This window comes from Panthera uncia, chromosome B4 (genome assembly GCF_023721935.1).
Source record: "Panthera uncia isolate 11264 chromosome B4, Puncia_PCG_1.0, whole genome shotgun sequence".
Lineage (NCBI taxonomy): Eukaryota > Metazoa > Chordata > Mammalia > Carnivora > Felidae > Panthera > Panthera uncia.
In genome coordinates, this window is record NC_064809.1 from 38,618,788 (window position 1) to 38,644,041 (window position 25,254).

Here is a 25,254-nt window from a genome sequence, read left to right on the forward strand (position 1 = left end):
TTTATGTCTTAAATTTCACATATGAGTGAAATCATACAATATTTATTTTTCTCTGACTGATTTATTTCATTTAGCATAATATATACTCCAGTTTCATCCACGTTGTTGCAAATGGCAAGATTTCATTGTTTTTGATTGCCAAGTAATATTCCATTTTGTGTGTGTGTGTGTGTGTGTGTGTGTGTGTACAGACACACACGCACACACCCTTTTTATCCATTCATCAGTTGATGGACACATGAGCTCTTTCTGAATTTGGCTGTTGTTGATAGTGTTGCTATAAACATTGGGGTGCATGTGCCCCTTTGAATCAGCATTTTTGTATCCTTTGGATAAATACTTTGTAGTGAGTTGCTGGGTCGTAGGCTAATTCTATTTTTAATTTTTTGAGGAACCTCTATACTGTTTTCCAGAGTGGCCACTTTGCATTCCCACTTGCAGTGTAAGAGGGTGCCCCTTTCTCCACATCGTCGCCAACATCTGTTGTTTCCTGAGTTGTTAATGTTAGCCATCTGACAGGGATGAGGCAGTAATTATGGTTTTGATTTGTATTTCCCTGATGATGAGCAAGGTTGAGCATTTTTTCATATGTCTGTTAGCCATCTGGATGTCTCTTGTTTTTTCTTTGCATGTGATGACTTAAGTTTCAGTAGACATTCACTGGGTACCTTCTACTCTCAGGCATTGTAGTTGTCACATTTTTTATTAGTCCATCATTAAGCATTAATATTGAACACCCGTTTATATACCCAATAACACCCTTTCAAGAGGTTTAGTCGGCGGTAAGTCTGGTATGTAAGCAATGTGATATGTTACCCCTAAAAAGCTAATAGAGATTGTGTTAGTATGGTTGGTGTCATCAACTTGACGGAATCACCGGTTGTTCATGAATTACCGATGCTGTGTTTGGATTTGTCCAGCTGGGATGGATTAGGTAGGAGGATTTTGCCTATCCTGCTGTTCATCAAACTGAACATTGGTTTTTCTTGTGTAAACAGTGTTCTAGATCTGTTCACACTGTTAAAGATAATATGAATATTGGTTTGAACAGTTCTTTTTACCTTTTGTGTGGGTTGTTCATCAACAAATAGTGTTTTAATCTCACAGTTCTGCAACACTTTGTTCACACCATTTTCTTAATATTTATTAAGTTTGATTATCTATGTCTGCCTTAGCACATATTTTTAAGTTCTTTGATTACTTACAGGGTCTTTTTTGACTTTATATCTCCTGTAGTGACTTATAGCAGTGCCTTGTACAGAGTATTAATCTTATTATGTAATGTTAACGTTATTGTATTAAATTGGTGACTGATTTTTTAGTTTCTTTTTTTTTTCCCTGAGGGAAAAGGATTAGAAGGCCCAAGCATAAGAAGTGGTTCCTTTTTAGCTCCCAACACTTCCCCCCTCCCTACCCAACCACTGCAGCCAGATACCCTTAAAGGGTCTCAGCCTTGGGATCCCTTGAGGACAGAGAATATTATGTGTGCTGATTTATAACTTATGGTGAGGTTTAAATTATGTACAGTAATGACAGTGAGCAGTAAACTTAAAAAAAAAATACACACATATATACTATATACATATATATATTTTTTCTTACATATATATTTTGATTTTGGGTTAAATCATTGCCATTTAAACATTTAACTATTATGAGGGTGCCTGGATGGCTCAGTTGGTTGAATGTCTGATTCCTGATTTCAGCTCAGATCATGATCTTAGGGTCATGGGATCTAGCCCCATGTTGGGTTCCATGCTAGGTATGGAGTCTGTTTGAGATTCATATTCTCTCTCTCTCTCTCTTTCTCTCTCTCTCTCCCTCCCCCTCCCTCTCCCCCCTTCTCCCCCTCTCCCCCCTTCCCCCCCTCCCTACCTTCCTCCCTCCCTTTCTCTCCCCCTCTCCCTCTTCCCCCCCCACTCTCCCTCCTTCTGCCCTTCTCTCACTCATTCTCTCTCTCTCTCCCTCTCTCTCTCACACACACAAATTAAAAATAAATAAATAATAAAAGTTTAACTGTTATGAATTCCAGCAATAGTATGAAAACCAGTTTATCACAGAAAACTTTGAAATCCTGAGTCAAGTGTTCTTAACTGATCCTCCTTTTTTCTTTCTTTCTTTCAGAAACTTTGATTTTGAGGATGTTTTTGTGAAGATTCCCCAAGCAATTGCTCAAGTGTCCAAGGAAGCTGGAGTTGAAAAATTCATTCATGTTTCACATCTGAATGCTGATATTAAAAGCTCTTCTAGATATCTGAGAAATAAGGTAAGTGACAAGTTGACCTGGGAAGTGGTTCACAGAGCCAGAGTTTCTTGGCCCCTTTGAAACATGAGTTAAGTGAGAAGGGTTTCTCACTGACATTTCCAGAATTAAAAGGGGCTTCTGGTTCTCTGTATCCAGAATTAGATTGATGTGTGTGATATGTGTGTGTTGTGTTCTGACAATTTGGTTAAGTGCCCTCTGTTTGCAGGGAACTATGGTAAGGGGCTTCAGAGAAGGACAGAGCATTATTACCTGTTCTCAGAGTTCTTTGACAATGGCTCCAGCTTTTTGACCCACTGCATTTTTTTATTGAACAAATTATTTATTAAGTACCTACTGCATGCTGCATATTGAATTAGGCGGTAGGCATACAGTAGTGAATAAAACGGACTTGGTCTTAGCCCATATCTCATTTCTAGTCCACTGAGGAAAATAACTCCAGTTGTGCCTGGTGTTGCAAAGTAGAGAGCTGTGCCATAAGAGCAAACTGTGCCATAAGAGCATATAATGGGGGACAGAGGACATCTATCAGTCAGGTGCATTTAATTGCTAGCATCCGAAAACCCAATGTTAAAAGCCCCATGTTTCTGAAAAATCCATCAATTGGGATAGGGAAGCTTAGCCACATTGGTGCCAAGGTACATCAGGGTTTCAGCTTTGTTTCTCTGTGATTCTTTCACCTCTTTCTTTTTGTGTAAGCTCTGTTTCTGTAAGAAACAGAGCTGGCTAGCAGCACATCTGAGCCTCACCATTTTCATATTGCATGGATGAAGGAGAATGAGTGTGTGCACTCTGTGCCTCCCTCTACCCTGGCATTCACAGAATCCTCTGAATCCATGGTTATTTGGAAGGGCAGGGGCTGGGGCTGGAGTCAGTGGTGGGGCAGAGAGAAGACTCCAAGATGCCCAGCCCTGTAGCTTACACCACTGGACAGATGGTGGTGCTGTTGAATAAGGTGAGAAACACTTGAGAACGACAAGGCTTTTGGACAGTGGTTCTTAGTTGTAGCTGCTCATTAGAATCACTGAGGAAATTTTGAAAAATCCTGATGCCCAGGCTTCACCCTGGCCAATGAAAATAGAATCTCTGGGGATAGACCTTGGGCATTTGGTATTTTTTAAGTCTCCCTAGAGAGTTCCACTGTGCAGCAAAGATTGAGATAGAATATTTACAGAGAAGGAAGAGGATGATCTAGTTTTGTACTCAGGTCACATTTCAGGTATGTGTCAGTCATCCAAGTCACAATGATGAATGGGGTTTATGATCCTAGAGCTCAGAAATGAGGTCTGGTTTGGAGATACAAAACCAGTTAATTGAAGCAATGTTTGGGAATAAGATTGCCTAGTGAGGAAGCATAGATTGCCTAGTGAGGAAGCATAGATTGGACGGGGCCCAGAGGAGTACCAATGATTAGTGTGCTCTGGTAGACAAGGAGACACCTGTAAAAACCAAAACAAGTAAAAAGACTGAGAAGGAGTAGATGTGGTGAGGTGGGGAAACCAGGAGAGTACAAGGTCATGGAAGCCAAGGAAAGACCTTCGCAAGGAGAGAGTAGTTGCTTACGAACGCCATTGAGAAGCTAAGGGAGGTGAGAACTAGAAAGTCACCTTGGATCTGCGGACATGGAAGTCATCTGTGATCTGACCAAGAATGGTTTGGGTGCAGGTGTTAGGGCAGAATCCAGAGCACAAGTGAGCAGAGAGTGAGCAGGAGCCGAGGCAGTGGGGATTGGAAGGGCAGGCAGCATGTGTAAGTGGTTTGGTAAGAGGATGGAGGGAGGCAGGCAGCTGGAGGAGCATGTGGAGTTGGGAATCTTTGTCTTTTTCTTTCTTTTCTTTTCTTCTCTTCCCTTCCCTTCCCTCTTTCTTTTCTTTTCTTTTCTTTTCTTTTCTTTTCTTTTCTTTTCTTTTCTTTCTTTCCTTCCCTTGGCATTGTTTAAGTGCTGGTGAGAAGGTTCTGGTTAAGAGACTGAGGAAAAAGGAGAGAGTCAATTGGGCAGGTTCCTGAGGAAGGGCAAGTGAGCCCTGGAGCATGGGAGGCAGGGCCATTTCCCTGTGTGGTAAGAAAGGAGAATTGTAGGTTTTGTGGTGGGAACTTGAGGTGGTTTTTGTCTGCTGCTGTATTTTCTTTGAATTAGAAGGTGAAGTTGGTTACTGGAAGGAAGAAAAAAGTAAGGGAGGAATCTGAATAGGATAGAGAATGTTTGAAACTGTCATGAGAGAATACCTAATTAGAAGAAAGCACTACTTGTGGGAAATGTTGAAGATGCAGTTAAAATGGGTGACATGAGCGTATAGTGGTACCAGTTTATGATTTTTTAAAACTCAGGTGTCATTAACATGCATTACATTACTTTTGGGCATATAACATAATGATTCGACATAAGTATATATTGAGAGATAATCTCCACAATAAGTCTGGTTAACATCACCACACATATTTAAAGATTTTTTTTCTCAAGATGAGAACTTTTAAGATCTACTCTTTGATTAGCAACTTTGAAATAGTATTTTCCTTACCTATAGTTGCCATGCTTTATGTTACATCCCGAGACTTATTTATTTTGTAACTCCCAAGTTTGTTCCTTTCACTTGTACCTTGTACCTTGTACCTTCACTCATTTCACCCACCCTCATCCCCTGCCTCTGGCCATCTGTTCTTTGTATCTAAGAGTTTGGTGGCTTTTTCGTTTGTTTTTTGTTTTTTTTTTTATTCCATGTATAAGTGAGATCATATGGTATTTGTCTTTCTCTATTTTGCTTAGCATAATGCCCTCAAGGTCCATCCATATTGTTGCAAATGGCAAGGTTTCCTTTTTTAATGGCTGAGTAAAATATCCTGTGTGTATGTGTGTGTGTGTATGTGTGTGTGTGTGTATCACATTTTTTTCATCCATCATCCCCTGATGGACACTTGGGTTGCTTCCATGTCTTGGCTGTTGTAAATAATGCTGCAGTAAACATGGGGGTGCAGATATTTTTTCAACTTAGTATTTTCATTTCCTTTGGACATATTAGCAGAAGTGGCATCACTGGATCATATGGTAGTTGTATTTTTTAATTTTTGAGGAACCCCCGTGCTGTTTTCCACGGTAGCTGTACCAATTTACATTCCCACCAATAGTGCACAAGGGCCCCCTTTTCTCCACATCCTCACTAACATTTGTTATTTCTTGTCTTTTTGATAATCGCCATGCTAATAGGTGTGAGGCGATACCTATTTGTGGTTTTGATTTGTATTTCCCTGATGATTAGTGATTCTGGGCACCTTTTTATACATGTTGGCCATCTGTGTGTCTTCTTTGGAAAAATGTCTATTCAGATCTTCTTCCCATTTTTTAATCAAATTGGGGTGGTTTTATTTTTTATTGAGTTGTCTGATTATGATTTATTTTCCTCCATCTCTGAAGGCAGGAGGAGTGCATGGCTCAAAGGAAGCTAACAGGGTTCTTTCAGAATTGGGATTTTGCCTGGTGGGTGGAGTCAAGACAAAGGGACAAGGTAATTTACAATACTGGTAAGAGAGTGATTAAAAAGTTGGGCCATGGAATCTAATCTGAGGCAGGTTAGGAGGGCTTGATGAGTAGGAAAGCAGCATCAGAGGACTAGAACGCCTGAGAATTCAGGTGAAGACCAGATATCTCAGGAAGAGATGAATGAAGCGCCTGGAGGTATGGGAGGTTGCCATCTGAGAGCAGGATGTCTTCATTTAGTGTTTCAGAAGACAGGCACTTGTAGTTGTTGATATGGACTGTGGCCTGAACGAGTTGAGAGGGGCAGAAGTGGACAGAAGAGGAGGTCATTGGAATTGAGAAGCTCAAGAAACTGAGAGGTTCAAGCCTACCTGGACATATAGGTCACTCACAGGAGTCGTGCGGGTGGAGAGGAAGGCTGGACTCGGTGCTGATACCTGCATTGAAAGAGGCCTTGTCTAGGAGGAGATAGATGATAGGCAAGGGTGTTGAGGTTCGGGAGGTTCCTGGCCCCTCCCCGACTCCTCTGGGTATGTATGTGTGCTGCCACTTCCATATCGTGGCCTCCCACCACGCTATCCTTTCTCTGGCAGGCTGCTAGATTGTTGACACAAACCAGAGGACCTGTAAGTAGAAAGAAAAATGGAAGCTAGAAAAGTTCTACTCTGATTTTTCTCCTTTCTTCTTCGGCCTAAGCTTCCCTAGAATAAATACGGGAAGGAACCCAACAAGAGCCATATGAGGCAGGGCATTTTTGTGTATTATTTAAAAACAAAAATTCTGGGTAACTGACCTTTATGAATCATACCGTAATCTGCAGAAACTGACCTTTGAAATACCAGTAACGTCCTAATAGTAGAAGGAATTCGAGCTTTGTTCTCTCCTCTCAGAACTCTGCTTTGTTTGGTTGTTTGTTTAGGCTGTTGGAGAGAAGGAAGTGAGAGATGCCTTTCCGGAAGCCATTATCATAAAGCCGTCGGACATCTTTGGAAGAGAAGATAGATTCCTCAATCATTTTGCAAGTATGTATGCTTGTGTTCTGTCCTAGTCATAGAAAAGAGGATACGAGTTAACCAGGTTAAGGTGAAGCATAAGCTAACAGTGTTCTCTGATTTGACAGACTAAGGTGTATTTTCTCTCCCCCAGTTGCTTTTTTTCTCCCCAGAGGTCCTATTTGCCTAGCATGATCTTCGTTACAGCCTGTGAAAAGAGCACCTTAGATTCACAGAAAGGCCGTGGGAGTTCTGTGAGGGTGGCAAGTCCACGAGAGGCAGCTTCCTTATCTGTTGCAATGGAGATGATAATGTCTGCCTCAGGACTGGCGTGTTACTGGAATGCAGTAGCCCCTGTCACAGCACCTGGCCCACAGTACCTGCTTAAATGTTGGCCTTACTTATTTTTCCTATGAAGCCCCTGTTTCCTAACTACTTTCTCACATTAGTCCACATTCAGTCAAGTCACTTAGATGTTGATCTGAAAGACAGAGGTAGCGTCATATTTTGTCAGGTGCGTGTAATAGGTCTTCCTTGTAAATAGCCATTTCTGTGAAATGGGATTAGGGATTAATAAATATTAATTTGGCCATTGGTAAACTGGAAGTAGTTGGTATGTAAACTGCTTCCATGAGCTGGGCATCATGTTATGCTTACTCTCAGGGTTTTTGTTTGTTTAATAATTAGACTTGTCTAGGCAAAGGAAATCAGTCTCCTTGACTAAGTGATGAGGTTTTGAGATTTTACGGGAAAAAAATGATTTCCCTGTACATTTGCAGGAGTGGCAGGGGAGAATACATTTTTTTGTTTATTATTTATTTTGAGAGAGAGGGAGAGCACGTGCGTGAGCGGGGGAGGGGCAGAGAGAGAGGGAGAGAGAGAGAGAACCCCAAGCAGGCTCCATGCTGTCAGCACAGAGCCCAGTGTGGGACTCAGATTCACAAACCATGAGATCATGACCTAGGCCAAATCAAGAGTCAGTTGCTTAACCAGTTGAGCCACCCAGGCACCCTTGGGGGGAGAATATATTTTTAAAGTCTGTGATAAGAACCCAGCTTTAGTTTCTGATTCTGTCAAATTACCAGGTACCTGTCAATTTATTCACTTATATATTAGGAGACGATTCTGCCTCTCCTAGGGAGTAGTAGGATGGTTAGTGAGGTACAGTTTTATCATTAGCTTTCTATTTCTCCTCGTTAGCTATTTATATTATTTCTTTCAGTTTTCTTTGTCCTTTGTCCATGTATGTTTGGCTTTTTTTGAGAGGTGTTTTTCTTACTAATTTGTCTAGACTCTTTGTATATTAAGGGTACACATCTTTGGTTATATTTGCTGCAGTTTTTTTGTTGGCATGTTTACTTGCGTTATTTTAAAATTAAATAGACTTTATTTATTATTATTATTTTTTTAATGTTTTATTTATTCTTGAGAGAGAGAGAGAGACAGAGCATGAGTGAGGGAGGGGCAAAGAGAGAGAGGGACACAGAATCTGAAGCAGACTGCAGGCTCTGAGCTGTCAACACAGAGCCTGACGTGGAACTGGAACTCATGAGCCGTGAGATCATGACGTGAACTGAATAAAGTCAGATGCTCAACTGACTGAGCCACCCAGGCGCCCCGCCCCATTTGATTTTTTTTAGAGTAGTTTTAGGTCTGCAGAAAAGTTGAGTGGAAAGCACAGGTTCCCATATACTCTTTAATCCCTCAGTTTTTCCCCACACTTTTCTCTATTATTAACATTTGGCATTAGTGTATAGTATGTTTGTTACAATTGATGAGCCAATATTGATACATTATTATTAACTCAAGTCCATAATTTACATTAGGATTCATTCTTTATGTTGTACATTCTGTGTATTTTGACAAATGTATGATAACATCTACCATTAGAGTATCATAGAGAATAATTTCATTGCCTTAAAAATCTGTGTTCAGGGTGTGCCTGGGTGGCTCAGTCAGATAAACATCTGACTTTCGCTCAGGTCAGGATCTCAGCATTCGTGAGTTCAAGCCCTGCATCAGGCTCTGTGCTGACAGCTCAGAGCCTGGAGCCTACTTCGGTTCTCTCTCTCCCTCTCTGCTGCTCCCCCGCTCACATTCTGTCTGTTTGTCTCTCTCTCACTCACTCAAAATATAACACATTAAAAAGAGTTTCCTTCATGTCTTTTCATGGCTGAGAGCTTGTTTCTTTTTATGGCTAAATAATATTCAATATAATATTCAATTGTATGGATGGACCACAGTTCATTTATCCAATTTAGATATTTTTATCATGTGTTTTTGTGTGTTTTTTCCTCCTGATTGCTCATGTCGTTTCACATTCTGCATTAATTTCTAATTTAAAAAATTGTGGTAAAATACACATATAAAATTTACCATTTGCTTTGGACTGAATTATGTCCTTGTCTTCCCTCCTCTCCCCAGATTCTTCTTGAAGCACTAACTTCTAATGTGATTGTATTTGGAGATAGGGCTTTTTAGAAGGTAATTAATGTTAAATAAAGAAATAAGGGTGGGGTCCTTGGTGGCCTTAAGAGAAAAGGAGCTCTCTCCCTGCACATGTGCACTGAGGAAAGGCTGAGGGTGAACATAGCTGGCTGACTGCAAGCCAGGAAGACAGTTCTTACCAGGAGCCAAATCAGTTGACACCTTGATCCTGGACTTTGCAGCCTCCAGAGCTGCAAGGAGATACATTTCTCTTGTTTAAGCCACCCCGTTATGGTATTTTGTGATGGCTGCCTGCCTGAGCTGACTTCTAAGTGTACAGTTCAGTACTGTTAATGTGTATTCACGCTGCAGCTATTCTGTGCAGCTCCTTTCTTCTTGTAGAACTGAAACTCTGTCCAGTAAACACCTTCCTGTTCCCTCCTTCCCCCATCCCCTGGCAAGCACCATTCTGCTTTTTGCCCCTCTGAATTTGACTGCTCTAGGTATCTCATATATGTGGAATCACACACTATCTTTTGTCATTGGTTTATTTCATTTAGTATAATGTCCTCATTTATTATGTTTCCTTCCTTTTTTTAAAAATGTTTATTTGTGCGTGTGTGTGTGTGTGTGAGAGAGAGAGAGAGAGAGAGAGAGCGAGAGAGCACACGCATGCGCAAGTGGGGGAAGGGCAGAGTGAGGGAGAGACAGAGTCCCAAGCAGGCTCTGTGCTGTCAGTGCAGAGCTGGATGTGGTACTCGAACTCAGGAACCGTGAGACCATGACCTGAGCCGAAACCAAGAGTTGGACTGTTAACCAACTGAGCCACCCAGGTGCCCGGTGGATTTTCTTCCCTTTTTAAGGCTGAGTAATATTCCACCGTATACACACACCACATTTTGCTTATCCGTTCATCTGTCAGTGGACACTTAGGTTGCTTCCACCTTTTGGCTATTATGAATAATGCTGCTATTAACACAGATATACAAATCTCTCTTTGAGACCCTGCTTTCAGTTCTTTGGGGGATATACCCAAAGTAGAATTGTTGGATCATATGGTAGTTCTATTTTTAATTTTTTGAGGAGTTACCATAATTTTCCATAGTGGTTTTTCCAGTTTACACTTTCACCAACAGTGCAGTGCCCAGGTTGCGAATTTTTCTGTATCCTCACCAGCACTTTATTTTCTGTTTTTTGGTTAGTAGCCATCCTAATGAGGGTAAGGTAATAGCTCATGATTTTGATTTGCATTTCCGCAATGATTAGTGATGTTGAACTTTTTTTTTTTTTTTTCCATGTGTTAGCCATTTGTGTATCTTATTTGGAGAAACGTCTGTTCATATCCTTTGCTTACTTTTCAATTGGGTTGTTTTTTGTTATAGTTGAATCATAAGAGCTCTTTATATATTCTGGGTAGTAACACCTTACCAGATATATGACTTAAAAATATTTTCTCCCACTCTGCAGGCTGCCTTTTCACTCTGCCCTTCAGTGCACAGAAGCTTTTAATTTTGATGTAGTCCAGTTTATTTGCTTTTCCTTTGTTGCCTATGTTTTAATATCATAGTCAAGAAATCATTGCTGAGTCCAGTGTCATGAAGCTTTCTCCCATATTTCCTTAGGGATTTTGTAGTTTTAGCTCTTATGTTTAAGTCTTTGATCCATCTTGAGTTCATTTTTGTGTATGATGGAAGGTAAGGATCCAAGTTCATTCTTTTATATGTGGATATTCAGTTCTCCCAGCATCATTTGTTGAAAACACTGTCATTTCCCTGTTGAATGGTTTTGGTTCCATGTCCAAAAAATTCATTTGACTATACATATAAAGGTTATTTGTATCTGTTCTATTCCACTGGTTTATATGTCTATCTTTATGCCACTGTTTTGATCTCTGATAACTATAGCTTTGTAGTAAGTTTTGAAATCAAGAGGTATGAGACCTCCAACTTTTTTTTCTCAAGATAGTTTTGACTAAACAGGCACATGAAAAGATGCTCAACATTACTCCTCATCAGGGATATACAAATCAAAACCACACTGAGATACCACCTCATGCCAGTCAGAGTGGCTAAAATGAACAAATCAGGAGAATATAGATGCTGGAGAGGATGTGGAGAAACAGGAACCCTCTTGCACTGTGGTGGGAATGCAAACTGGTGCAGCTGCTCTGGAAAACAGTGTGGAGATTCCTCAAAAAATTAAAAATAGATCTATCCTATGACCCAGCAATAGCACTGCTAGGAATTTACCCAAGGGATACAGGACTGCTGATGCATAGGGGCACTTGTACCCCAATGTTTATAGCAGCACTTTCAACAATCACCAAATTATGGAAAGAGCCTAAATGTCCATCAACTGATGAATGGATAAAGAAGTTGTCCAATGGAATACTACTTGGCAATAAGAAAGAATGAAATCTGGCCATTTGTATCAACGTAGATGGAACTGGAGAGTGTTATGCTAAGTGAAGTAAGTCAGGCAGAGAAAGACAGGTACGATACGTTTTTATTATTATGTGGATCCTGAGAAACTTAACAGAAGACCATGGGGAAGGGGAAGGGGAAAAAAAAAAAGAGAGGGAGGGAGCCAAACCATAAGAGACTCTTAAAAACTGAGAATAAGCTGAGGGTTGATGGAGGGTGGGAGGGAGGGGAAAGTGGGTGATGGACATTGAGGAGGGCACCTTTTGGGATGAGCACTGGGTGTTGTATGGAAACCAATTTGACAATAAATTTCATTAAAAAAAAATACCAAAACAAAAAGATAGTTTTGGCTATTTGGGGTCTCTGAAGATTCCATATGAATTTTAAGGTGTAGTTTTGTGTACTTTGCAGAATACTCCATTGGGATTTTGACAGGGACTGCATTAGCTCTGTAGATTCTGTGGGTAGTTTGATATCTTAACAGTATTGTCTTCCACGTGAGATGTGTTTCTATTTGTTTGTGACTTACTAATTTCTTTCAGCAGTGTTTTCTAGTTTTCAGCGTGCAAGTCTTTAGCCAACTTGATTAAGTTTATTCTTGAGTGTTGTATTCTTTTTGATGCTCTTATAAATAATGTCTACCTTAAAATTTTTTTATAAGGTTTTTTTAATCTTTACATTTAATCTACTTTGGTTTATGGTAAGAGATGAGGCTTTTCTCCCTCCCTTTCTTTTTCCCCAATTAGTAGAGTAATTGTCTCAGCACCATGTAGTATAAATAATCTTTCCATTTCTCACATATTTGTGGTAATGCATCATCATTTACTAAATTCCCATACTAAAAACCCAGGGTCTTTTTCTGGGTTTCCTATGTTGTGCCGCTGATCTATTGATTCCTATGTGCCTCCTTAGTATGGGGTGCAGTTTAGACTCCAGTCTTGGGAGTGGCCATGCATCAAGTGGCCAAGCCATTTGACCACTTTCCCTTGCTGTCCATGTGCTTAAAGATTTGGCTTTTTTACTTTCCATCTTTGTTATCTGAAAAACAAGTGACTGCCGACTAGCTCTCTCAAAGTCAGCTACATCTATTCCATTACTTCAGTTATGCAAAGTGATTATGCTAACCTGGAGCACCTGGAGATTGGGGGGGTCTTCCAGGACTTTAGGCTTTCTAAGAATACTTCTCATTCTTCTGCCAGATATCCGTTGGTTTGGTGGTGTACCTCTTATTTCCTTGGGCAAGAAGACAGTGAAACAACCAGTCTATGTAAGTACCCTGGGTGGAGGGGCTTTGGCTGGATTCAGAGTCAGGTCATAGTATTCTGGTTTTATCTTAATCCTGTAACTCCATCATTCTTCTTTTCAGCTTGCATCAACTGCTTGCCTCTCAGTTTACTTAAGAGCTACATGTATTCTCTGTGTGTTCACTTGTTTGCTCATTTAAGAAAATACGTTGAGTGTACTAGGCACGCTGTACCTGTCACTGGGCATATAGAGGTATGAACTAGACACACATTGCTATCCCCAGGCTGGAAGGGTAGGCTAGCAAAGCAGTTGCCGTGCAATGTGGTAAGTGCTATGATAGGGAGAGGATTTATATAATTACAGCAGAGAGGGACACCTAATCCAGACTTGAGGGTCAGGCACAGCCTCCCAGAGGATGACATCTACGGTGAGGTCTTAAAGATGACTAGCTGCAAGTCATATGAGAGGGGGTTGGGCAAGAACATTTCATGCAGAGGGAACAGCGTGTACAGGGGCCCAGAGGAGAGAGCGTGTTGGGTTCCATATTATGTTGAACCAGGGTTTCTCATCTGGCACTATTGACAGTTTGGGCCAGATAATTCTTTGTCAGAGGGGCTGTTGTAGAATGATTAGCAGCATTCCTAGCCACCAGATGGCAGTAGCACTACCTCCCCAGTTGTGACAACTAAAAATGTCTCCAGGCATTTGCCAAGGTCCCCTGGGAGCCAAAATCGCCCCCAGTTGAAAACCATGGGATCTGAAACCATATAAAAGTATTATTTTGGAAAGGCAAAATGGTAGAATGTTGGCAGTTCCATGGGATTCAGCCTACTTGTTTGTGATAGCATGGTAACAGCGCTAGAGGAACGAGTGGTAAGGTGTGAGATTGCAGAGATGGTAGGCAAAGTCAAATCAGACGGCCTCGACAGCCGCCTGAGTGTGAATGTGCTCTGACTAGAAAAAATATATAGGTGAACCTTCCAATGTGCAGATCATTTGAGCTTTTGAGGAGTGGGTTCTTTAAGGGGCTTTCTGGAAACAGACAATGCCATTTTATCTTTTTTTTTTTTTTTTTTTGGTTGTGATTGTTGTGGCCTGTTTTCTGACCTCCCTCCCTTCTGTCCTCCCTCCCTCCCTCTCCCATCTCTCCGTTTCTCTCTTTCAAGGATTGCTTCAACATGTGTTACAATTTCTTATAGGTTGTAGATGTATCAAAAGGAATTGTTAATGCCATTAAGGATCCAGATGCCAGAGGGAAATCTTTTGCCTTTGTTGGGTAGGTGGCTAGAGTTTGACTTTAAACTACCTGTTAAAATGAATGAATTGTAATGATTTACAGGAACAATAAGATCTAAACCTACCACTAACAGATGTATTTGTTGCATTTTTAGTGTCTTTGTTCAACTATTTTTATTCCAGAAATTTTATTCCCTTAGCCCTGAGGCCATTGTGTCTCAAAGAGCTGTCCAAAAGCTACCATTGTCAGGATCTCCTGAATGGTTCTGTTGCATCAGGATTTGAGTGAACCACGGAATCGGATTTAATAAGTGATTTTTCTGTCAACCAAAGTCTGAGCACCAACTGCCCTAGTGTATTACATATACTTAGTCCAGTGATTACCAAGGATGGTTTTGTACTACTCCAGTGATGTTTTTAATAAAGGATGTTACTATAAATTCAGAAACACAAACAGAACACTTTTAGGGAGTAAGTACAGTTGCAAAATCAAATTGCTTTTGATAGAGTGTTGCAATGTCCCCAAAAGGTTGGAAATGGCCTGGTTTACGATACAGTTGTTAGTGCTGCACAAGACTGATCATTTATGGTATGCTGTCTTTGCACTTAGGACAGATAGGAAACAGTTAAACTGTATAACTTACCTGATTTTATTAAATTTTGTCACAGCTGGGTTTAGGACCTTTTTTCTGGCTTAACTAAGACTAAAAAATTAAGACTCAGTCCGCCAAACCGAAAAGTACAAAATCCACTTAATAATTGGTCCAGAACCCTGTCATTCAGTGAAGCAAGCTAATGACACCTGATGTTCCATGAAAGGTGGAGATCTGATTCAACAATTAAGTGATAACTTTAATTCCTAGGAAATATTTGTTTCCAGAGAAAAGACACGTTTCTCTCTAAGCCAGGAGGCATAGTATACATTCCCAGGATTGTGAATTCATACATTGTTATGTTTCACTATTATTATAGATTTCATTTAGTAAAATTTTTGTCAGTGCAAATGATTGTATTGTATTTCTGAATCTAGTGGCTGCAGGCTAGGCCTCTCTTTGAGTTCCCTAGTTCAGTGCAATTAGTTACATACTCTAGGAGAATTAGTCACAAAGTGTGTCCAGCGCAGAGCCCATACATCACTAGACTCAAGCCATCGGGCTCTAGTCAAGAGGTACTTAGATTAGGATTCTAGAGAAGAGAAGAACAGAAATTGCTTTACAGACTTTGCTTCCTACTCTGTAGAAATAGCTCTGTGATGAGTTAACCGGTTTCCTCTTTACCACTCCCCAGCCCCCTCCAGTACAGTCATTGGCTGGGCTGCATCACGTCATAGTTGTTTGGCACACATGGAAACGCAGGCATTTTTGTGTGTGTGAAACTGGATACGTGTCTGCATTTCTCTTTTTGTCTCGTCAACGCAGAGGAAAACTTTGCTTATTTCTCAGACACTTTGAGGCTAACGCAAAGAGGCATAAGACCTTAAATTTTGCTCCTAGTTTTTTCATAGTTATTAATTTTATGATGTTGGCCCATTCTGTCATTCATTCATTAGGTACCTATTGATAATACACATAAAACTGGGAGCACTAATTCACAAATTCAGTGAGGTCACAAGGTACAGGATCAGATATAAAACTCAGTTTCCATATATTTGCAAATAAACGATCTGAAAATAAAACTAAGAAAATAATTGTATTCACAATAACATCAAAAGAATAAAGTGTTTAGGTATAAATTTAACAAATATAAGACCAGTATCCAGAAAATTACAAAACATTGCTGAGGGAAATTAAAGAAGAGTTAAATGAGTGGAAAGACATCTTATGTTCATGGACTGGAAGAGCCAATATTGTTAACATGGAAACTTTCCCCAAATTGATCTCTCTACTCAAGCCAGTCCTATCCAAATTCCAGCAGGGTTTTTTTTTTTTTTTTTTTTCCAGAAATTGACAAAGTAATTCTAAATTTAGATGGAAATGCAAAGATCCACAACAGCCAAAACCATTTTGACAAAGAAGAATAAAGTTGGAGCACTTAGGTTTCCTAATTTCAGAACTTAACTCTCAAACCAGAGTTATCCAGACAGTGTGATGCTGGCATAAGAATATTCTATTCTAACTAAACTGAATCAATAGTCTAGATAGTCTAGAAATCAGCCTTTGTGTTTATGGATGGTTGATTTTTAACAGAACTGTCATGACACTTCAGTGGGGAAAGGATGGTCTTTTCAACAGGTGGTCCTGGGAAATCCACATGCCAAAGGATGAACATAGGCCCTTAATTTCACAAAATACATGAAAACATTAACTCAAAATATATCAGAGACCTAAATGTAAGAGTTAAAGCTAAAAAACTTTTGGAAGAAAAATAATGTTCTAGACCTTGGGTTAGGCAGAGATTTTTTAGATGTGATATCAAAAGCATACTTTGTAAAAGGAAAAATTGATGTTAGACTGCACCAAAATGGGAAACTTTTGTACTTCAGAAGGCACCATTAAGAAAATGATGAAAAGACAAATGGTGGGTGAGATCATCGGCTAAAAGGCAGGATGGGGTGGGTGAGAGAGGTCAGTGGAAAATTTGAGGACCGAGTTGAAGATAGGAGGTATTCTCTGGTAGAATGGACAAACACCTCTTAGGAGAGCATGGCAGGGTTGCAAAGCAGAACTGAGTCTTCCATTTGAAGTTAGTGATCAGAAACATAGGTGAAGCCAGGTAGCCCAGCTGTTATTTTCTCTGCAGCTCCATCTTGCTGGTGGTTCAGGCACAAAGAAGGCAGATACTCGCTTGAACCAGAGGAGGGACTTTGCTGCGCTAGTATAGTGGAGAGGCGGCTGGGGGACAAGAGCAAGTACATTACGTGTAATTAGTTTACCCATGATACCAGTATTGCCTGTTGTTGTAAAGATTACAGATTGTTTTTTGGCATAGCATGCATGCTGAGCAGTGATCCTTACATGTCCTTCTGGTACTCGAAGGATGCTGTTTGAGGGCTTGGTCTGATGTTCCCCTAGCTGACATTTTCATGTTTTTTGTTTTTGTTTTTGTTTGCTAAAATGTCAGAATGTTGAGTTTCTCACTGAATTGTGTGAATTCAGCTCTCAGCTCTCATAGGCTTTTTGAGGCAAAGGGGATTAGGAAAATGGGTGAAGAGATACTAAAATGTATTATAAACAATAATAATTATTAAAGCTAGGTTGTACCAGTACAAAACTATTCAGATTTGTGGAATAGAATAGAAGGTCCAGAAGCCATCTCAAATATATGTAAGAATATAGTATGTGATAGGGTGACATTTCAGAATATGGGGAAAGGGTAGATCAGTCAGTAAACATTGTTACATCTTTTCCTTATATCAATATAAAAATACGTTATCCACAAAATTATGGATTAAAGAACCCCAAGAGCATTAGAAAAAAAATGTGGAAATTTATGTCACTGGTGACAGTAGAGGGATTTTCTAACTATAAAGGCAAATCATAAATCAGAACTTTTGCTTAAGTGAAATGTTTAAACTTAGGTATGCCACAAAACATTACAAAGCAAAATACAAACAGTAAAAAATATTTCCAACTATGTCATTAAAATATAAAGAATTCTTACAAATTATTCTTTATAGACGGGACTTTAGGAGGAAAGAGAGAAAAGAAAGAAGCGTCAGTAGCCAAACCTATAGAAAAAAACTTAATTTCTAGAGTGAAAGTTAACACAAATTAAAAGGTTGAGGTACTTTTCTTACCTCGCAGATTGGCAAGGTTTTGTTTGCCTATTTTTTATGACTAACCTCATTGTTGGTAAGGGGGCTAGTAGCATCTTATGGGAATTAATATGACCTTTCTGGAAGGCAGTTTGGAAGTATCAGTAAAAGCCTTAAGGTTTCCAAGCATATTTTGAGCCAGTTCCACCTCTAGAATATATTACAAATACATAATTCTGGATAAGTACAAATGTTTGCTGCAGGAATGTTCATTAAGGCATTATCTTATAGAGAAAAAATATTTTTAATAGCTTACATATCCCTCAAACTGGGAATTTATCGAATAGTTACAACTACACGCATTGCAATATATGCAGTCATTAAGCATACACGAGAATACTGAGAGACACAGAAAAGTGACCATGATAATGTTAAATGAAAAAGACATTACAGAATAGGATGCCTGTGCAATCTTACATTTATAAAAATAAAAACGTGTGTATGTAAGGGGATGAGAAGTAAGGATATATAAACATACTAACTTTGGGATTCTGGTTGATTTTTCTTTGTACTAATCTGTATTTACTGCAGTGCCTATGTGTTTCCTCTTTCACTGAGAAAATGTTATTTTGTTAAATTTAGGAAGAAAGTTTGTAAGGAGCAAATAATTTGAAGAACTATGAATTTTCTTTTTGTAGGCCCAGTCGGTACCTCCTTTTTGACCTGGTGCAGTATGTCTTTGCTATGGCTCACAGACCTTTCCTCCCATACCCTCTGCCACATTTTGCCTATCAGTAAGTAAAGTGCTTCTTTTTATGCCTTCTAAAATAGACCTAACTCGATACATTTGTTTGTAATGCTCTCTCACTTAGGGTTATAGGGAGTATGTTCATTACAGTGGAGTCTCTGAATCTCTAAGTAGGAGGTGCTCCTGATGTCTTGATCTTAGTCTAGGATGGAACCAGAGGTGTCTAAGAAAGGGAGTGTGGATTACTGTGGATGAGAAGTACAATGTATGTTGAGAGGTAAAATCTATAGTTCTTCAAATTCTCTCCATAGAAACCACTTAGTTAATTTGTAGAAGTGTCTTGCTTAGGAGGTTGTGTAAAGGAGCAATGAGATTTTCTTCTGTTTCATACCACTCACCAGACGTCGAAAGGGGATCCTTCTTTATTAAACCAGTCTGATCATGTAGTTGGGGGAAGGGGAAGAAGCCAGGTTGATTTGGCCTTGTGGTCGCCTTATCTTCTTTCTTCTTGCCCTGCTTCTTGGTTCACTTCTTCCTTTTGCAGGTTTAGGATCTCAGAATTATGTCACTTAACAGTGGTCCGGTCAGGGAGACTTTCAAATCCAGTTTGCCAGAGATTGACTTTTCAAAAATTTTTTCCATTTTTATTTTATATATTTTTTTATTTTTAGAGAGAGAGAGAGCGTGCGAGCAAGGGAGAGGGGCAGAGGGAGAGAGAAAGAAAGAATGTTAAGCAAGCTCCACACTCAATGCGGAGCCCAACACAGGTCTCGATCCCACGACCCTGGGATCATACCTGGGCCCAAATCAAGAGTCGGACGCTCAACCGACTGAGCCACCTAGGTACCTCATGCCAGAGATTGACTTGTAAACCAACATGGCAGTTCACTCCTGCATTCATTCAGCAAATATTTATCAAATGCGTCCTATGTCTTAGGCAGTGCACTAGGAACTCAAGATATTATACTAAACCCTCAGAAAGCTTGTGACCAAACAGAGGTGTCAGAAAAGTAGAATGCAGTGTGATGATAATATTTATTGAGAGTGTTCTGTCTTTCAAGCTGCCTACTTCATTCTCATTTGATACTCAGTGACTGATATCAGTAGGGAAGAGCACATAATGTATGTGAAGGAGGAGGGTTGAGGATGTAGCTTAGAGAATACTGCCATTTGGAGGATCTGCAGGGTGAGGGGAATTTACCGAAAGGCCCAAAATGAGTAATCAGACATTTAAGTGAAACAAGTAGAGTGTTTGGAAGCCTAGAAACCAAATGGAAGGGGGTGTTTTAAAGAGGAAATGACTGTTTCAAGAAGGGGAGCCTGGCTGTTTCCTCACATCTGTATCTCCTGCACCCAGAACAGTACTTGACACACAGGAGGTGCTCTGTCAGTATTTGTGTGATGAAATGCTGCAGAAAAGTCACATGAGGTAAAGGACTTACAAACGTCCACTGGGGTTGGTGGTGAGGTCACTGATGTCAGCGGCTTCGGCACAGGGCAGGGGTGTCAGCCAGATTGCCGGGCGCTGTCTCCTCGGCAATGCATGAAATTGAGAGTTACCTTCAGCTGGAGTTGGCGTATGCACACAGAGTGGCCCACTGGGGACACAGAAATAGACAGCGGAAGTCGTCTGTCAGCGTAGAAGCAGAGCACAGACAGTCGGTTTATCCGAGAGTTTTTTTTTGTTTTTTTTGTTTTTTTTTTTTTAATTTTTTTTTTTCAACGTTTTTTATTTATTTTTGGGACAGAGAGAGACAGAGCATGAATGGGGGAGGGGCAGAGAGAGAGGGAGACACAGAATCGGAAACAGGCTCCAGGCTCCGAGCCATCAGCCCAGAGCCTGACGCGGGGCTCAAACTCACGGACCGCGAGATTGTGACCTGGCTGAAGCCGGACGCTTAACCGACTTGCGCCACCCAGGCGCCCCTATCCGAGAGTTTTAATTAAGCTGTGGTAGCCCAGTAAAGTCCCCTTTTCTGCCACTGGGACACGTGGTCTGGAATCTGAGGTTTTATATGTTCCTGGAGAAATTTTGGCCAATCTTCAGCTTCCTTTTTCATTTTTTTATGCACATTGGAATGATGTTAAGTTTTTAAAAAGCTCTGGAACCCCGTGTTCCGTGACCCACTGAAGGCCCACTGGGTCAATCAGATAAAAGCAGAGCTGGTCTGGCTGTACTGACAGGTCATACTCCAAGCATGGACTCCCAGCCTGTGCCCCAGTTCTCTGTGGGGGCCCTGGGGAATTCCTGGGGGCCTCGACGCTAGCTGAAACCCACTGCCCTGAGTGTACTTGACAGGATCTCGGTGGCAGAGATAAGGAGAGCTCTATTTTGACTAAGAGTGGAGAGATGGCACTAATTGAGGCAGGCAGCTCTCCTGTCCTGGGTGGCTTCCTGGTTTGCACCCTACATCTTAGGCTTCTCCTTAGTTTTGAATTCTTTTGGTTCCTTTGGGGGGGGTCCTGCTTTTAAGGATTACAGTTTACATCTAGCATAGTACTCAGCTTGCCCTGCATTCTTAACAGAAGCATATGTGAATGTTTGAGGTTTAAATTAGATTAGATAAGTTAAATGAGATTTGAACATTGGATAGTTTTTGTTTTGTTCATAGTAATGGCTTTATTTTAGTTTTCATTTGTTCAGATTTGTTGTATCCTTCATGAAGAGTAAGGAGTGCCACGAGTTACGGCAGTCAGGCTGGGGTAGCTTGAAAGGGAGGGGAACCTCACAGGTAGTGGTGCCAGGATGTTGGTTATTTTCTTTAAAAAACAAAACAAAACAAAAAACACAAAAAACAAAACACCCAAAAAATCAGTGAACTCCTATCTCTACAGCAGCGTCTCTCCTTTTGCTTCTTGCAGGCTCGCTTGAGTATTGGCTATGGAGATGCTTACCACATATGCCCTATTTATTCCTTTTTCCAGGTGGGTAGCACGACTCTTTGAAATGAGTCCGTTTGAGCCCTGGACAACGAGGGATAAAGTGGAGCGGGTGAGTGTGAGTGTGGTGAACATCTGCCTGGTGGGCAGGTGCCGGGCCGAGAGCTGCAGAGTTGGAGGAGTTAGAACTGATCGTTGTTTGCTTGCTGGCGTGGGTTATTTTCATGCTCTTGTCTGTTATCCTGTCTGAGGCCAGCTCCGTGGCTTGGGCCTTGTACCTCACGCTGTCTTGGCCTGCTCCAGTGCGTGCGTCCTCCCCAAGCTTCTCTGGGATGTGATCTGATTTCCTTCTCTGCTGGAGCATACCCAACGGCACACAAACATGCCTTTAGTGCTCCATTTTTTTAAAGATGAAACCCTCCCCTCCCTCATGTCCCTTCTGGCTACCATCCTGTTTGTCTGGGTCCCTTTTAGTCATAGCCCTTCAGGAGAGCTGTCTATTCCTGCTGTTAACCTCAGCAAGAGCCCACTCCAAGCTTTTATTCCCTTTTCTCCCCCACAAACTGCTCTTTGCAAGATTACCTATGATCACCCCTTCTCTCCTTGAACCCCTGGCTGCCAATCTGTTTTCTGGCCATCTCCATGTTCCCTTGCTTTTCCTCCTCTCACTAGGCCATGCTTTTCGGTTTCTCTTCCTGACTTACCCTCTCCTCCCTGATCTATACACGCTGGGGGACCCACGAGCTCTGCCCTCAGCCCTTTGTATTTTTGCTCATCCTCTGAGCAACCTTCAGCTCATCCCATGCTCCAGCTGCTGTCTGTAAGCTCGTGGCTGCATTTTTATCTCCAGCCTTGAATTGCGCCCCCACCCTACCCAGCTGCAGACTCTTCCATGTATTTGGGTATATTACAGTTTTCTGAAACTGAACGTGTCCACAAATAGAAGTGCAAACCTGCTTCTCTCCTGGCTTCCCTCATCTTAATTAACGAGGTCACTCTTCTCTCTGTTACTCAAGCCAGAAACCTAGGCATTCTCCCCTGATTTATTCCTTTCTTTTTCTGGATCTAAACCAGTGTTGTCCAATATAACTCTCTGCAGTGATGGAAATGGTTTAGAATCTACAATGTTCAAAACATAACCCCTAGCAGCATGTGACTGTTGAACATTTGAAATATGGCTAACGCAGCTGCAGAAAGAAGATTTGAAATTTATTTACTTTAATTAATTTAAGTATAAATGAGAATTACCACATTTGGCCAGTGGCTACTGTACTGGGCAGCACAGCTGTAGACCATCAGCAAGTATTATTCAGGCAGCCCTCAGAATACGTGCCAGATGTTACTACTCCTGCCTCTCCCTGCCTTTTATTTTTCTTCAACTTTTTATGCTGAAAATGTGTGTAATAGTAGTGAACATTTTCATCTTCCAGAAAGGTAAGAAAGGTCTCCACTCTGCCCACTGTAATCATTTCTTTCTCATTCTCTTTTTTATTTTTTTAAGTATTTTTTTAAGGTTTATGTATTTATTTTGAGAGAGAGAGAGAGAGAGAGACACTCCCAAACAGGCTCTGAAAGAGAGAGACAGAAACAGAGAATCCCAAGCAGGCTCCACACTTTCAGCACAGAGCCCAGCCCAATGCAGGCCTTGAAGTCATGAACCATGAGATCATGTCCTGAGCTGAAACAAAGAGTTGGATGTTTAACCGACCAAGCCACCCAGGTGCCCATCTTTTCTCAGTCTCTTGACCAGTGTCTGGCTGCCTCTCTTGTCCCTCTACATTGAGTTGGACTCCAGAGCTCTGGCTTTTCCCGTCTTGCTGTCTCCCATGCTAGTCTTCCTCACCGTGTGTAGAAGTGTTTCTAGGGAGGACATGAAATAAAATGAAAATACAATACTATCTCTACTTTTGAAGGCCTGTTGACCGTTTCTCAACCAGAACAGTCAAATTATCCTATGAATGTTACCTAAAACTTAAAATGCAGACAAGATGAGAAAACAGTCTTCAGGAAACAGATGTGAATGGGCAGGCATTATCCTCCCCTCTGACACGCTGTGTCTGGAAAGAAGATCTATCCCGTCTACGTTCATGACAGATGGGACTGGAGGACTGACTGTCAGAGCACTTCAGTGTATCTTATGCTAATGTGCCTCTTACACTGATAATGGAGCCGGTGTTGATACAGTAGGCTGAATGGGCTTTGGATTTGGTTTGGAGGCTGTCTCACAGCACTCTAGTAAAAGGATTGCAGACTTTGTCAGGTGGGTGAAGGGGCATGCTGCTCTATATGCAGATTGATTGTCTTCATATGCTTTTGGATGGTCTAGGATCATGGAAGTCTTCCAACTCCTTCTCCTCTACAAACAAGATGGGTTTGGTGTTTTAGATCTGTGGTGAGCATCAGTCTACCAGACTAAGTATAGCAGGAGCACAAAGGTTAATGGATTATCCCTTAATGAGCAAGGAACAAATGCTAATTATCTCCCGAATTCAGGAGTGAAAACAGAAGCAGAAAGGAGAATTGGGGAATGGGCTAGTTCTGCATTTGCCCCTACTTTATTTTCTTCCTGAACCTCCTGTAAAGCTACCCTGACAATGGTGACTGGCGCATCTCCATTGCAGATTGATTTCTGTTTCAGTCTGTAGAATGGCTCATCTAGAGCCAGTGTTCTGTGCTCATGGGTTGTGCTGGGGACCTTTGTGCTGCTGTATGGTGACCTTGCCTTTTTTCCCCACTTGCACTCTTTCTCTGTGGTCTGCTTTTAGTGAGGTCCAGGAACCAAAAACAGCCACATATCCTTTGAAAACAAGTCTCGGTAATGGGACTCAGGCCAGCTTGAGTGTTGAAGTGTTGGTGGGATAGCACTTCACGTTTGGGTCAGTTTTCAGTGTTCTCTGTGGTTCTGTCTGTCCAAAGCTTCACGTCACAGACATGGTATTGCCACACCTGCCTGGCTTGGAGGACCTCGGAATTCAGGCAACACCCCTGGAACTCAAGGCCATTGAGGTGCTGCGGCGCCATCGTACATACCGTTGGCTGTCATCTGAAATTGAAGATGTGAAGCCGGCCAAGACTGTCACCTTCTAGTGGCCCCTGAGCTGCTCTGGGGTTTTGGTGCTGGTTGGGTCACCCGGCAAGCGACCAGCCCACTTTCTTCGGAGAATCCTGTACATAGTGAATGTGATGCCTCTATTAAACCATCTGAGGTTAAATTCTGCTGCAGCCCTTTCTTTCTTGGCTTATAAAACGAAAAATTCAGTCATTTAGAATTTGAACACAGTTTCTTTAAATATATGTATTTAATGACATATGTTACTTATTCTCTGAAATATGGAAGGATTTGAGTTTCTCTATGTCAGGCTATTTCTGGCATATGTTTTGGAAGATGAGGACCCCTTTTTAATGTTAAGATAGTGTGATCACCCCAAGTGATATGTGATTGTCTTTTTAACATCCATTAGTTGAGAAAATATCTAGTGCCCCATAACTAATCCGAACTTATTCCACAAGGTATTTAAAAAAATGTATCTTAATGACATCCACATGCACTTAAAAATAGTCGGTACGTGTAAAAACATTGTCTGTAGATATGGGTTCTCAAACTGCTTGCGGTAATTCCATAGTCCTCTGCTTGGATCTGAACTCCCCGAGGCTTCTGTCCCGCTGCTGTTTGGACGACATCTAGGTGATTTCAGATAATGGTTGTGGATGGATTTTCTCCCATGCAGTGGAAGTGCCATGGTCTCTCTTTGGTAATGCCAATGCTTAAGGATTAGAACTTTTTACATAAGTTATTAATATTGCAGCCAAGATCCAGATGAACAGTTGGTACAGTGTGAGCAAATCCCTCCGTGCAGTAGGATTAAGAACTCCC

The 25,254-nt window shown here is 41.1% G+C and overlaps 1 protein-coding gene across 1 annotated transcript in view; it reads left to right on the forward strand.

The window, feature by feature from the left end:
- The window catches only part of NDUFA9 (NADH:ubiquinone oxidoreductase subunit A9), a 37,822-nt gene extending 13,226 nt beyond the window's left edge, over positions 1–24,596 (forward strand). The window contains exons 5-11 of the mRNA XM_049624945.1: positions 2,125–2,266; positions 6,655–6,757; positions 12,777–12,844; positions 14,022–14,098; positions 18,451–18,546; positions 21,426–21,492; positions 24,297–24,596. Of these exons, the coding sequence (XP_049480902.1) occupies positions 2,125–2,266; positions 6,655–6,757; positions 12,777–12,844; positions 14,022–14,098; positions 18,451–18,546; positions 21,426–21,492; positions 24,297–24,467 (724 nt within the window). The 3' untranslated portion in view covers positions 24,468–24,596. The remainder of the gene's footprint in view (positions 1–2,124; positions 2,267–6,654; positions 6,758–12,776; positions 12,845–14,021; positions 14,099–18,450; positions 18,547–21,425; positions 21,493–24,296) is intronic.
- Positions 24,597–25,254: the final 658 nt, after the last annotated feature.